The 14,305-nt window shown below is 50.6% G+C and overlaps 7 protein-coding genes across 7 annotated transcripts; 1 reads left to right on the forward strand and 6 right to left on the reverse strand.

Annotated features, from left to right (window-relative positions):
* Positions 1-58: 58 nt before the first annotated feature.
* EJ05DRAFT_496647 (putative phenylacetate 2-hydroxylase) lies at positions 59-1,862 on the reverse strand (the record flags this gene model as incomplete). Its single annotated transcript, XM_033746427.1, has 3 exons — positions 59-756; positions 815-1,448; positions 1,644-1,862. 3 exons carry the CDS (start codon positions 1,860-1,862, stop codon positions 59-61), a joined length of 1,551 nt encoding a protein of 516 aa, XP_033604198.1.
* Positions 1,863-2,022: 160 nt separating this feature from the next.
* EJ05DRAFT_183916 (uncharacterized protein) lies at positions 2,023-2,565 on the reverse strand. The gene has a single exon (XM_033739612.1). The coding sequence runs from the start codon at positions 2,478-2,480 to the stop codon at positions 2,184-2,186; it is 297 nt and encodes a 98-aa protein (XP_033604199.1). The 5' UTR covers positions 2,481-2,565; the 3' UTR covers positions 2,023-2,183.
* A 42-nt stretch (positions 2,566-2,607) lies between these two features.
* On the reverse strand, positions 2,608-3,961 carry EJ05DRAFT_434470 (Fumarylacetoacetase; the record flags this gene model as incomplete). The annotated part of the gene is made up of 2 exons (XM_033741662.1): positions 2,608-2,957; positions 3,007-3,961. The coding sequence occupies 2 exons, from the start codon at positions 3,959-3,961 to the stop codon at positions 2,608-2,610; spliced, it is 1,305 nt and encodes a 434-aa protein (XP_033604200.1).
* Positions 3,962-4,198: 237 nt separating this feature from the next.
* EJ05DRAFT_448201 (homogentisate 1,2-dioxygenase) lies at positions 4,199-6,209 on the forward strand. Its single transcript, XM_033742298.1, has 2 exons — positions 4,199-4,586; positions 4,638-6,209. The coding sequence occupies exons 1-2, from the start codon at positions 4,519-4,521 to the stop codon at positions 5,917-5,919; spliced, it is 1,350 nt and encodes a 449-aa protein (XP_033604201.1). The 5' UTR covers positions 4,199-4,518; the 3' UTR covers positions 5,920-6,209.
* A 100-nt stretch (positions 6,210-6,309) lies between these two features.
* EJ05DRAFT_535101 (uncharacterized protein) lies at positions 6,310-7,645 on the reverse strand. The gene is made up of 3 exons (XM_033749227.1): positions 6,688-7,645; positions 6,525-6,611; positions 6,310-6,471 (listed from the first exon to the last, which is right to left on the reverse strand). Exons 1-3 carry the CDS (start codon positions 7,613-7,615, stop codon positions 6,380-6,382), a joined length of 1,107 nt encoding a protein of 368 aa, XP_033604202.1. The 5' UTR covers positions 7,616-7,645; the 3' UTR covers positions 6,310-6,379.
* A 1,225-nt stretch (positions 7,646-8,870) lies between these two features.
* Positions 8,871-9,711, reverse strand: EJ05DRAFT_482591 (Cu,Zn superoxide dismutase-like protein; the record flags this gene model as incomplete). The annotated part of the gene is made up of 2 exons (XM_033745180.1): positions 8,871-9,412; positions 9,468-9,711. The coding sequence occupies 2 exons, from the start codon at positions 9,709-9,711 to the stop codon at positions 8,871-8,873; spliced, it is 786 nt and encodes a 261-aa protein (XP_033604203.1).
* Positions 9,712-11,500: 1,789 nt separating this feature from the next.
* Positions 11,501-13,540, reverse strand: EJ05DRAFT_183996 (uncharacterized protein). Its single transcript, XM_033739613.1, has 3 exons — positions 13,062-13,540; positions 12,111-13,011; positions 11,501-12,062 (listed from the first exon to the last, which is right to left on the reverse strand). Exons 1-3 carry the CDS (start codon positions 13,414-13,416, stop codon positions 11,633-11,635), a joined length of 1,686 nt encoding a protein of 561 aa, XP_033604204.1. The 5' UTR covers positions 13,417-13,540; the 3' UTR covers positions 11,501-11,632.
* Between the last annotated feature and the right edge of the window lie 765 nt (positions 13,541-14,305).

Here is a 14,305-nt window from a genome sequence, read left to right on the forward strand (position 1 = left end):
AAAAAAAACTTTTTTCGACCGACAACAACAACCTTACCTTCGGAACCCCCCCCCCCTTTCACAAATCCTTTGTCAACTCCTCGCTCTCACGAATCCACTCCTCCAGCTTGGCCCGATCCCTGGGCACAAAGCGACACTTGAACTTCTTCGGCTCCATGGTCAGACTAGTCGGGATCGCATTCGCCTCGAGGCAGTCGAGCACGGGGCGATTCCGCGGATCGACGGCCTCAGACATATCAAACGCACTAATCAGGCGGACAAACGCAGTGTACAGCTGACGATTAGCAAGATGCGAGCCGATGCACATACGACTGCCCGCACCAAAGCCAAAATGCGGGGTCCCCGCGCCGTCGGGAACATCCATGAAGCGGTCCGGGTTGAAGACGTACGGGTCTTCAAAGTGAGTGGGGTCGTAGTCGGCGGCGTAGGCGTTCATGTAGAAGGTTGTGTTTGCGGGGATGACGGCGTCGCGCCAGGTGATGGGTTTTGTGCTGACGCGCGGCAGGCAGATGGGCAGGACGGTCCAGAAGCGGAGGGTTTCCTTGACGAACGCGGTGATGTAGGGGATTTTTTCCTCGTGCAGGCAGCGGTGCCAGGCGTCGTTGTTGGGATAGGCTTTGCGGATTTCGGCAAGGGCGCGGGCTTGGATGGCCTGGCCCGTTGAGGAGGCGAGGGTGCCGATGGCCATGATAATGTTGCCTGGTACGGTGTCTAGGCCGGCGGAGACCATAGTGAGGCCGATGGACATGATTTCGGCTATGGTGGGGAGGTTAGTATGGGGTTGTTGTTAGGGGATAGGATGACGAGGACGTACCGTCGTTGAGCTTGGCTTCGGGATCCTTGATGATGTTCCCGGAGATGCACGGCTTGTCTGTCCCATTCGCAATGTTTTCTTTAAGCATGCGGAGGAGCTTATTCATGTATTTTGCTCTGCGAGCGCGGTATTCACCGGCGGCGCTGTTCTGGCGGGACCAGAGTCGCATGAGGGGAATGTAGTCTTGCCAGTTGTTACTAGTAGAGCGGAAGTTTGACACCTCGCGCTCGACGTGCACGATCTCCCTCAGCAGCGTGTCGTCAATAGTACCTGTGATTCGGAAGCCGTAGTTGAGAGTCAGGCTGGTGTTTAGGGCGAAGCGCTGGAAGTAAGGGTGCGGGTCAATTTCGATGGTACCGCCCTTGGAGTCCTTCAGCATCTCCTTGATTGAGACAGTAGATTCAAGATCGATGATGGGCATGTATGTCTCGACGGCCGGACGGTTGAGAGCTGTGGCAGCGGCCCTTCGCCGAGCCTTGCACGACTCGTCCCATGGCGAGGTACCGATTGTGAAGCCCTCCGAGGAGGAGACAACGGTGTGGAAGGTGTGCAACTTCGGCCGGGAGATGAGAGCAGACTGGTTCGTGATCCACAGGTGTTTGACAGACTCGAAGTCGTTTGCGAAGACGATGCGCTGGTGGTAGGTTAGCCCCTGAGAGCGCCTCTGCTGCTGAGCATGTCCACAGTCATGGTACAACAACAATAACAGCAGTACAGTAAAGGGGTAGTATAATGCTCTACCAAGCTCTTTTCACGACATCTGTTCACGTGCTCACCATATAGACGTCTGCAAATTGAAGGGTGACGTTCGGAGGAGAGGGAAACTTACCTTGTTACCGAGGCGCACCTGGAACACAGGACCAAACTTCTCGACCCAGCTCTGTGCAACTTTTGGGTGTGCGGTGCCCATCTGTAGCAGATTTCCAAACAACGGAACACCCGGAATCTCGGGTATGCCCTTGATCTTGGGCATGTCCGTGTGGTTCACATATCGCCATAGGGCGTATATGACAGCCACAATGGCGAAGCTAGCGACTTCGTAGGCCATGGCGACGAATACCTCCAACACTCAGCAAAGAAAAGACAATGGGGCAAAGGCGGAATGAAAGGTGTTAAGGGTGGACAAGGAACCTTGGGGAGGGAGGTCAAGTCGTAGGTTAGGGGATGCACGAGTACGACGTTAGCACGGAGGAGGAGGCAAGATTCAAGTTGTTATATTTTCTCCGGTAGTGCATCTGTGAATTCTGCGCCAAAGAGCCACAGAGTCGAGTGCCGGCACTTTGTAGTGAGAATGGCCGTGAGAATGGCCGTGAGGGTGAAGGAGAACGGAATAATGCGTCCTCGATGGTGTATTATCATCCATTATTCATTACCTTGGTAAATAGAGGAGGGACAGGGGCTGTGACGTGACAGCGACTGCGCATAGGGGCCTGTCGAATGCGCACCTGCAGCCGCTTCTGCATTGGGCTTTCCCCGCATGAACGATCGTCGCTGCTGTCATTGCTGTTGTTGTGTCACCGCTTTTCCCCTGTTGCTGTTGGGCGCAATGCGGGGTCGGGCGAACCTCGGTCTGGGGTTCAACGGTCATCATCCGCACCTCTTGATCAGGCAGGGTAGAGACTGCCCCTATATGGACAGGAAGTGCGAGTGCGGAACCTACCCGCATATCGGCAGTTGGTCATGTTGACGACCTGATATCACTACCTGCAGGAGTCCATCGCGCAGCGAATTAGAGTGCAACTCTTCGGTTATGATACACCTCAACGCGGGAGCCAGGATGCATCGCATCGTGTCTACTTTGCAATGCGGATTGCAGCTTCTATCGTCCCGCGACATTCACCAAACCCTACTAGCCCATCTTGATCCGTCCCACATACTCCGTGTATCGTCACTTCGTCTCCGTCCCGCAGGAACGTTCGCACTTCCATACCCGCCAGTCCAATGTCTTTCTTTCCATTCTCGTTCTGCTCCAACAGACTGCCTCGAGAATTTACTTCCTTGCCACTGATAGTTCCTGATCCCAGTAGGTCTCCTACTTTCATCGGACATCCTGTTATCGAGTGGTGTGCCAGCATCTGAGGGAACGAGAACAGAAGGTTTCGAGATGTGGTCTTGGTAATGGTGGTTGTAGTTCCCGAGTCGGCTGTAGCATGTTAGCCGTCTAGCAAAAAGACTCACGACGCCCTGCCTACTTGTAAGATCCACTTGCAGCTGGATGTCCGGTATGCTGTTTGGATTCTTCTCTTTGAGGTAGGGCAGCACTTCGGCATCATTCTCCAGGCCCTTACCGAGGAATGGCGCCAGAGCGTCCATTGTCACAACCCATGGGCTTATCGTTGTTCCAAAGTTCTTCGCGTTGAACGGTCCCAAGGGAACGTATTCCCAAGCCTGAATGTCTCTTGCAGACCAGTCGTTCATCAAAACCACTCCAAAAAGGCTATCTTGTGCCTCGTCAATCGGTATGGGTTCCCCCATCTTGTTGGCCTTGGTGACAAAGGCCCCAAGCTCCAGTTCCATGTCAAGCTTGCGGCATGCTGAAAATACAGGTATCTTTGGGTCTGCAGCTGGGTTCTCCAGAATCTGACCGTTCGGTCTCCTTATAGGCGTCCCCGATACCACGACCGAGGAAGCTCTGCCATGATAGCCTACTGGCAAGTGTTTGTAGTTTGGCTGCAGAGCATTTTCTGGCCCTCGAAACATTACGCCTACATTATATGCATGATTCAGGCCAGCGTAGAAGTCTGTGTAGTCTCCTATCTTAAACGGAAGGTGTGTCTTTACATCTTTCAGGGGTATGAGTGAACTCTTTTGCGCCTCACTATTTAGCTTCAAAACGTCTGGAAAAGTTGTATCTTCGGCGAACACGGTCTGTATGTATGTACGCACAGTCGCGCGAACAGGTCGGCCAAGGGCGGCAAAGGCATTCAGCGTGGGCTCGGAGAAGACTGCTTGGTGAGCCTGGATGGAGGAGAGTTTGGAGAAGCCATTGCTGGCCGCGAAGGCTTCGAGATCAAGTGCGTGATCGCCGACCGCGACCGCGACACGGGGTTTCTGCGAGTCGGTTGTGGAGATGATGCCAAAGGGGATATTTGCGAGGGAGAAGTGTGAGCCGCGAGGAATGCTGAACCAGGATCGAAGGGAGGACATGCTTAGAGGATGAGGTGGGAATCAATCCGAGCACCACATCGCAAGTGTAAATTCTGAGTCTGGACAAGCTAAGCAGCGGGAGCTGTATGAGACGACGCGGCAAGCGACGGCGCGCCACATCGGATTTTACAGGAGACGGGCTAATTCCGCCGTGGGGTCCGGGCCAAAAAAAAGAAAGCGGTTTTCGTCGGCAGGGAATGCAGGGAAACAGGGCTGGGACCCTCTTTGTCCAACATTCCGAAAGCCGGTGCGGAAGCTTAACGCTGCCTGTCCTCTCTGGCATTATTACGTGTTTGCACAACCTGAGCTGAAGCGGCTATCCAAGGACAACGTTATAGCAATCATGATAATTACTCCGGACGCTCCCAGGATACCCTCACAAGCCACCTACTACGACCCGAATAAGGCCCTACCCTCGAAAACCAAAGCCGATTCCATACAACGCGTCATTCACAACATCATCCGCTCCAGAGACCCTAAAGTCAAGCCGACTCATATCAAACTGACGGTTAGAAATCTTACTGAGTTTGGGAACCCTGATTACTGCGACGAGCACGATGCCTTCCACTCAATTCGTCATCAAAGAAAAATATCGATACCAGAATGGCTTCAACTCTTACCATGAGTACGTCCCGATCGGATGTTAGTCATGTATCCAAGCTTATACCCCTTATAGATCAGAGGCCATAGAGGGTGCTCTTCCGATAGGGACCAATTCGCCTCAGAAACCTCCGTATGGTCTTTACGCAGAGAAGCTTTCAGGCACAGCCTTCACAGCTCCACGGCACGAGAATCAGCAGTCATGGCTGTACCGTATACTTCCTGCCTCGAATCACAGTCCTTTCGAACCCCGAGAATCGTCAAGTTCAAAAACAGATCAAGAGCCAAGCGCACAAGAGAAGTTCTTCCAAATACCCAATCAGCTGCGATGGGACCCCTTCGATATGGATGATACCGTAGACTGGGTCAATTCGCTACACCTCGTTGCCGGCGCAGGAGACCCAGTAATGAAGACAGGTCTAGGAGTATTTATTTTCGCAGCTGGCAAGGACATGGACTCTCATGAAGCATTCTACTCCGCAGATGGTGACTTCCTCATTGTCCTCCAGCACGGCGTCCTCGACATCCAGACCGAACTTGGCAGACTTCTCGTACGGCCCAACGAAATCTGCGTTATCCCCCGTGGCATAAGATACCGCGTCACCCTCCCCTCAGGCCCGGTGCGTGGCTACATCCTCGAACTCTACCAAGGCCACTTCACCCTTCCCGAACTCGGACCAATCGGCAGCAACTGCCTCGCCAACGCGCGCGATTTCCAAGCACCCACAGCCTTCTTCGACGAAGACACGTCCTCGTCCTGGACGCTCCTCTCCAAATTTGCAGGCCGCCTCTTCGCCGCAAAGCAGAACCACACGCCCTTCGACGTGGTCGCCTGGCACGGACTGTACTATCCGTACAAGTACGACCTGGGCCGCTTCAACACCATCGGCTCCATCTCCTTCGACCACCCTGACCCCAGCATCTTCACCGTGCTGACCGCGCAGTCCGACCACCCGGGCACTGCCGTTGCCGACTTTGTCATCTTCCCCCCGCGATGGCTCGTCGGCGAAGATACGTTCCGTCCACCGTGGTACCACCGCAACACCATGTCCGAATTCATGGGCTTAATCGGCGGCCAATACGACGCCAAGGAGGGAGGCGGCTTCCAGCCTGCTGGCGCATCCCTGCATAACGTCATGAGCGCGCACGGCCCGGACGCGAGCACGCATGAAAAGGCCTCGAATGCAGAGCTCAAGCCCGTCAAGGTGGGCGAGGGCAGCATGGCGTTCATGTTTGAGAGCGCGCTGATGGTCGGCGTCACGGAGTGGGGTCTGAAGCAGTGCGCAAAGGTCCAGGCGGACTACTCGGAGCATAGCTGGGGCGCGCTGAAGCCGCATTTCAAGAGACCAAGCAATTAACTAAGTAGTAGAGTTTGATATGCGAGAAATGCAGTTGGCGTATGGCTTCTGTATGAAAATAATAAAAATATGAATGAACGAATGCGGACAGGGCAGATGGCTATCATGGACTGTGGGAATAAGTGGACATCGAATATCAAGCACACCTGTTGTTTACAATACAATACGACGATAGAATGTACATTCATATCACAATCCATATTAGCATCCCTGATCTCTATCATGTTCTATCACGACTTGGCACGGCACCTGCACCGACACGTCGAGATAAGCATGTTCTCCGAATCGCGTAGCATTTTATTATTCCATGTGTCTTTTTAGTTTACCAGATACTATCTATCTAATATCTGCATATTCTCATGCTAGAGATATAGAGTAAACACTAACGACTACTCTTTCTCTGAAATTTTCACTTTCTTAGATTGTTTTTCGTGACTCCTTTATGAGACTTATTCGCTACCTATGGAATGGGTTCTATCTTCCCACTCTCCGGATTATTTTGATCAAGTCTAAGACCCATACTTTGTGAGAGAGATAGAATACAGTAGGATACTATATAGCATTAGTAGACGCTCTATACACCCTGAATGACACTTAAATCCTACCAATACTCATTGTGTTCGTTGACCCTAATAGTGGGTCGCCATATGCTAATAAACGAACTCCACTCCAGGTGTAAGTATGATGGAGGGCTATATCACTCTTTAAGTAGGTGTAATATCAGAATAAAGTTATATGGGATCAAGAATGGAACACATCTGAACTTACTTGGTTGGCGTAGTGATTCTAGTAGTATCTGTAGGAATAAAGAACTTAAAGTCGATTTGGAGATATGATCCAAGTCCAACTGGTCTATCGGGGTAGTCTCAGTCTCTTCCTCGGCCTCTACGCTACCGGGGTAACTACCTGGAACGGAATCTGACGGATCGGAGTCTGACGGATCGGAATCTAAAAGATCACTAATGAGACGCCGGGAATCCTTTGGGCGTTTATTCCAGTTATCCCCACACCATGAGATTATGACCCGATGCCTACTGCGCCGTTTTTGGTTGGAACGATTGATGAATAATTCCTCATTGTCGTCCCTGCAAAAGAACAGCTCACCTTGGTCCTCTGAACCGGTCACTGGATCCACCCAAGTCTGGAATACTGCTGGAAGCTCAGAGTTGAGTAGATTGCTGGGAACATGCCCTCCGGGAAATGAGCTTATCTCCTGAGGGGTGAACACACGAGTCGGAGCTAATTGCCAGCGGCTGTCGTCACAAAAGATGAGAATCTCCGCCATATGCCAGGGAACTTCTGCTAGTGCGGTAATATCACCCAACGTGTACAGCACGTTGTTCCGGATCTCTTCACGTCCGTGTACGAAGATCTCGCCCTGGCTCTGAGCCGGTACTCGTCCAAAGATCCAGTTCCATGCAAACCGAAGGTCTCGCGGGGGTCCACGCTGCCTCAACAGGCTCTGGTGAGCTAGACGAGCCATCCGTAGGGATTCGTCAAAGGCAGGTCGGTATTCATATCTAGCACATGATGGATGGAAGGCATAAGTTTGGTGTACTTGCGAGGAAGAATGAAGCGGATTCCCTCGCGAAAGACTAGAAGTATCACCCACCAGCGGACGGACACGTACAGCTGCTAGCGAACGAGAAGTGAAGAGTGCTATAAGAAGCGTAAGCGAAAGTATGGAAGAAAACATTATACTTAGAAAGAAGTGTATCGTAAAAGCCCTTTTTTTGAGTATAGAAGGGATTATAGTAAGGTTATAGAATGCCTAGTAAAATTTAAAGCTTTCGAATGTCACTATAGACCATAAATCGCGCATGCTTTGCCTTAGTATTCTATATATATATATATATAGAGACAAGTATATTTTTCTTTCTGTATAGAGCTCGGGTACATATTATGGATATATTTTAGATAGCAGGACAGGGGCAGGGGTCCACCGATCGCCGACGTACCTCCGCGCGCAATTCCTACAGTACTACTAATATATGTATCCTTAGGTATATTTGCTTTATAGTACTCTGATTATCAGACATAAGTAGTTTGTAATTAAAGGCGACGTCGTAGAACTATACTATGAAGATGATTGTAGATTAGCGATCAGTGATTATCTTGGACCCCTATTAGGAGTTATTCATGTACACAGCGTGGATACAATAATAGGACATCAATAAGGGTCGTTCGCCGCCAAGTCTTCAGAGCGAGACAGGATAAGAGAGATCCATCCGTCTGTAACTATGGATTTTAGCGCGACTCTTGGCACGCGTTTTTCGCGCATCTTCGCATGGATTCTTGAAACCCCATAATTACTATTCTTAATACCTATATGATTCCTAGAGAAGAATTAGAGAAGACAGGTCAAATATAGATTTCTCGATTTTTCTTCCTTTATAGACCTTTCAAACTATGAAACGGTCTAAGAAATATTCTTAAATATAAGATAAGTATAACAGCACCTAACACTATCTTTTATATAGATATATCTAGAGATTTAGATTTTATAACCTAGTAAAAGGAGGATAGTGTTTGCGCGCGACGCGTGCCAGGAGTCGCGCTGAAAAAAGTTACAGAATGTCTTGTCTGGTACACAGCTCGCGACTACTTCAAGATTCATGGTTCAGTCACTCATCAACCAACAAAGTAACAGCTCATTTGTAGTGTTCATCCAACCATTCATTGTCTGAATCGAAACTGCACAATCCTTCCTTTGTTACCACAATCCCATATAACGCCTCTCCATCGCATTACTATTCCCTTTGGCCGAACGCCCTGTGGCCCGCGGGTATCAAGAATGAAAAATTCCAATGCTTATCAGACACTCTATGCGTACGCACGAGAACAGAAAGGATGCAAAGAAGCACACTAAGTAGCCACTTCCGTAGACGAATTGGCCAGAAGAACATGAGAAACCCCAAATGGAGCCACGTCTAGAATACCCCAGGCTGTTTTTACAGCACAAATGCAACAACACCAGCAAGCAATGCACCAAAGCCGAAGCTTGTCTTGATCACACTACCAGCACCTTGAGACGGGCTCGGCTCAGAGCCAGTGGGTGTCGCCGGAGGGTTGTAAGTCGGGGCGCCGGTAGGGGGCGCAGTGCCATTCGGACCAACGACCGACGAAAAACCACCAGAAGGTGAAGGTGAACCGGTACCGACAGGGGATGCCGGAGTGCCAGCGGTGAGCATGGTGAAGTTGGCGCAAGTGATACGAGTGCTGTTGGAATAGTGGATCACGATGGAACGGTTGCCAAAGAAAGCGCCGATGCCCTCCTTGAGCGAGGCGTACTGATCGTCGTACGACGCGGTGAATGATGTGCCGCTCATGGCCCCGTGCTTGCCTGAGAGATCACCAACTTCGCAGGTCTCGGGCTTCTCTTTGTCACACTTGGGGGCAGCGGGCGTGTTGCCTCGCTCGTAGGGGTCGAGATGGGCGAGGGTCTTGGTGCAATTGCCATCCTCAGGAACAGGCATAGCGTGGAGGTGGTAGCCTTTGCAGTGTTAGCAAGAGTAGATATGGTTACGAAAGATCCAGAGTCTGCATACCCCAAGGACCACCGGCTTCTGGTAGACCCGAGACAGAGACTTCGAAGTGAACACCCTTCCCGTCTGGGTTGCTCTCGGCTTTTACGGTTCCTCGAACAGTGTTCTTCTCACTTATTGGGAAAGTGGCGACATAGTGAGCGCCAACAGGGTTATCGCTGATGATAGCAGCATCACCAAGCTTCCCAGTCGTTTGGGCAGCTACACTGGTGGTGAGCAAAGCGGAGATAAGAGCGTAAGAGCGCATGTCGACGGCGAGGTTGTGATTAAAGACAGGTTGTCGGATAGAAGATGGGTGTAATCAGTGCTGAAGAAACCCAGGAATATGTCAAAGAGTCTTTAGGCCGCTACAACGCTTGTGAGTGAGGTGTTACTAATGATTATGGAGAGTATGATTGGGGTTAAGGAACCTTAACGCTGACGAAGAGACGAGGTAGAACAGTGTTTATAGCACCTTTGGGTGGTCGAGAAAGCAAGGAAGGAACAACGAGGCCTAGGTATGAGGTTGGAAGGAACTTACATGATATGAAGAACAACAACAACAATAGTGAGGATGGGCAAATCGAGCAAGCGCGGCTCAGCTTTGATAGGCCAGGCGATGGCAAAATAGTTTGTTGAAGTTCCTGCGGCGTAGTCTTGTAATGTCTTTGTATTAAGGAGCTGGGGTGTGGGAATGTGGAGAGATGGGAGAAGTTGAGGCTCGCGGAATGTTTTACGGAAATAGAGCAACGAGGGTGGTGATGGGTCTGTTTAATTAAGCAGGGGATGGCAACGAGGCAGAACAATTGTACAGAGCCGTTGTTACAGGAATAGAAGAGTAGCAGGAGTTAGTGAAGGCGTCAAAAGTAGACTGGGCGCTTAAAGCGATGGTGGACGTGAAGGAGTAGTAAAAGCGCGTAAATTGTGGAAGCCGGGCTGGGCAATAGGTCAAGAGTTATATAATGATACGAGGGTCTAAATACATGTAAGTGAAGAAGACATGCGCGGGATGCAAAAAGGGCCGGCAGGAGGAATATATGAATCGCTGCACATGCTGCACATCGCAACGACAGATCCCAGACCCACAACAAGGCGAAGAGGATTGCGGCGTGAGCTTGACAGAAAATAGCAAGGCTTTGCTCGTCTGATGCTCGGGACGCTGAGTAAATTCGCGTTCTTGGACGACGTTTCACATACATAGATTATCCCATTCCATGACAACTGTATACACAATACACAGTGGAGGTGATGATGTTGATGCGGGAAAAAAGCAGCTGCAAGCGCCGCAGCCCAACCAGAAGCAGCCAAGCGCAGTTGTTTTGAAACCAGCGACAACACGACTCAGGGGCTCCCCATGGATGATTGGCCATCGTATGCCAATTATACTTATTCCTACAGGCCAATGCTATCAAAACAGACCACTTGGCCGCGAGTCTCTATCGCTGTGCTGCAGCCAGATGCGTATTCGTGCTCCGTCTCACCGCAGTCAACAACCTGGAAGTGCTTCTAAGCGCCCCTAGCAGCACGACTGTCGTCAAACATAATTGCGCACCTGCAGCGCTCGACGTCCAGCCGAGCTCTTGCGCCTATGCACTCCTGCGGCGTATCGTTGTCTACTACGTACTAATTAATACGCATTCTGTTCTATTCATACCTAACCAGGTTCAAGTCCCAGTCTTGACTCATGATCTCGGCAGCCAGCCCTCCGGCCGCTCGGGAGACGCCTCCTGCTTCTACGTCCACCTAATTACCCTGCAGCCTGCATGTTCGTCTTGCCGTCTCACCTCTAGATCTGGCCAGCGGGGGATTATATGGGCACACTTTCTGCCGTGTGGCAGTGTCTGTCAGCTTCATAGCCTGCAGCAGCCTAGAAAGCTTATTGACAGCTTGTCACTGGCAGATTGCGAGTACATGGCGCGGTCATGACTGTTGATCTACAAGCACAAGAGTGCCACAGCCTAATGATCCGTCCCCCTAATTTCCCTCAAGTCCCCGTTAGGCATTTATAATTTCGTCGAGCTATAAGCCGATATCTGTATGCATTCGAGGCACATTCATCCAGGGAGAACCGCAAGCCACGAACGATGTAGCCTGTTTTAAACCCGCAACCAGCCTCGAACAACCATTGCCAAGCAATTTCATCACAGTGAAACCGTCCATATATGCAATAAAGCTCTCCTTCACAATTTCTACCTCCCTTCATTTCTGACCTTGTAACTCACTCGCGGCCGACACCAGCCCAATACCTCAGCCACGTCTGCTCGAACCAGATCTTCCGCGACCCGGTACACGTCCTTGTACGCCTCCGGTGCTTCCTCGAACACCAGCTGCTTCTCGTCGCAAATGACCCATGTCCCACCACGTATGTCAGATCCATCTTTTGCGTGAGGTCGCTGGAACAATACAGAGGTGGGGACGGTGAGCCTCTCTGCCTTGCCCCATCGGTTTGTCATCGCCAGGTATGCGTTCGCGCGGGACATGCTGCGTCCAGCACCGTGTGCAAGCGAGAGAGCATTGTCGAGGCCAAACTTCGTGCTTGCCGTAAAGCGCGGTCGAAGAATGAGCGTTGGTGTTCCCCGCGATCCTGGCAGCGGGAGGATGTTTAACGGTTTGTTTGTGCTTGGATTATAGGTCGGCGCAGCTCCTTTACGGTGGATGTATACGTACTCGTCTCCTGGAACGATCGTGGGAGCGTCCGAAGATAGCGCTAGCGAGGTAGCTTGCTGAATGTCTATGCATTCTGGGCTTCGCGGAGGCCATCTCGTTCGTTCGACGTTGTTGTGCCAGATGTCAACTACTTTGCGCTGCTGAAGAGTCTTCTTGACGTCAGCTATAGACATGTCGGAGTCAACTTGACACTTGTTCTGACCCAATGCCCACGCGTCTTCTCCCGGTTCGAGACAAGAGAGGAATCTCAGCGCGATCAAGTCTCGGTTGCATTTTGCCCAATTACAAGCGCGGTCGTGCTCCTTCATATACGCCTTCGCCTTCTCGTCATCTTCATGTAGGCTGTCTTGTGAAGCTGAGGTGTATCGCTTGAGGATGTCACCTCCGTATCCACGAGATCCAGAATGTACGAGTAGAATCACTTCATTCTCTAGTAGAGCTGATGAGCCTTGCTCAACCACTTGGATTTCCGCAAAGTGATTGCCTGCCCCAATCGTACCTAGTGACTCATCCCATTCCGCACCAGCCGAATGTGATTCATGCCCTTCCGTCAGCCAGGCCTCCCGCTCAGTCTGTGACCGCCATGGCCCCTCAAGCCCATGAAGCTTCTCGCCTACCTTCTTCCCTTTGTCGTCGTCGACTTGTGATCTCTTTAGCGTGGTTCTATACCAAGACATTCCACATCCAATGTCACCTCCTATCAACGGCGGATGAATCCATCGCTTGGACACAAACACCGCACCGATCGGGTATTTCGACCCAGGATGAAGATCTGGCTGGCCACAAGCGTGCACAAGTCCAGGTAAGGTCCGTACAGTATTTTCAATCTGCGCGATTGACTGTGAATCTACTAGTGCGTTTTTCGCGAGTACGTGGATCGAACAATCTGGACTGGGCACAGCTGTATGACGTCAATTGCGACACCACAGACTCCAGTAGTGATCAACTTACGCCCGTCTTCAGGAGTTGGCTCCTTCCTCACCCCTACATACCCCTCGCCTGCAGATACAAGAAGTATAACATCGTCTCGCAGTGCATCGAGCCAGTCTTGCTCTTGGAGGAGCTCTCGTCCGTCGCGGAAAACGAAGATTCGGCTACCTTTCCTGAACTTGAGTTTGGTCTGCGCAGTCTTAATTACAAGCGCTCTACAGGATTCTCTGTCGGCTGGATTGCGAGAAAGGGTGAGTGGGAGGAGTAAGGGCGCTCTTTGGGATTGGTTCGTGTTTAATGCGACGGTGATACGTTTCGTAGGCATCTTTGCTGACAGGCTGGAGATGGATGGACAGATTGCGCTAGCCAGATCCATTGGGAGTCTTTGGGTTCTTTGGCAATGTGTTTCCCTCTTCAATTCTGATTTTGCTGAGGCCTATTTCTATGGATATCTTGAAGGGTATACAGCACACTTAAATGTATCAACTCACTTATTTCATCCTCTCCATTTGCCGTATCAGTCCGTCAATGAAACAAGGCTTGGGGCCAAAGCATGTGTGCACCGCCCCATGCTAAGTCAATTAGCGAGTGCTTCACTGTGATTCATCTGACGCTGCTCTAGAAGATGAAACATTACACAGAGTGCTGCCTAGAGCGTTCATCTCTTTCTCCCTTTTCATCCCGAATCCAATCAGGCATTGTTGACCACTTGCTGTCTGAGTCATCATATGACTGTTTCCAAGGTTGGCACCTGCACAGAACGAAACTCATGGACGGCTGGACAGGAGTAGACAGAACCTCAACGATATGTTCATAAACTCGATAAGGTCTCTGAACTTAGCTTTGTCTACTATTACTTACGTGCTCTAGGACACTTGAGACTCGACAGACAGACATTACCCGTAAAGATAACATAATATATTCATACTATCCGGGATCTTAACCACATTCGGCCATACCAACCAGAAAACAAGCGGTCCCGTTCGCTCCCGCCTATTTAAGCTGGTTAGGGGTGGATTAGTAGTTAGGTGGGTGACCACTAGCGAATACCCACTGCTGAATGTTTTGCGTTTTGGCCCCTGAATCAAAGAGAGACTATATGGAATTAAAGCATTCGTTCTATCATCACATCAAGTATGTTTGGACATACGATATTATAGCTAATTAGCACTGGAGAGACAGCATGATATTATTAGACCGACCATGTAGCATGAACTACTTAATGAAAACCGAGATTTCGCAGGAGTGATATCAAAAGCTCTGGG

Source organism: Pseudovirgaria hyperparasitica, assembly GCF_010093815.1.
Source record: "Pseudovirgaria hyperparasitica strain CBS 121739 unplaced genomic scaffold EJ05scaffold_2, whole genome shotgun sequence".
In the NCBI taxonomy this organism is placed as follows: Eukaryota; Fungi; Ascomycota; class Dothideomycetes; order Acrospermales; family Acrospermaceae; genus Pseudovirgaria; species Pseudovirgaria hyperparasitica.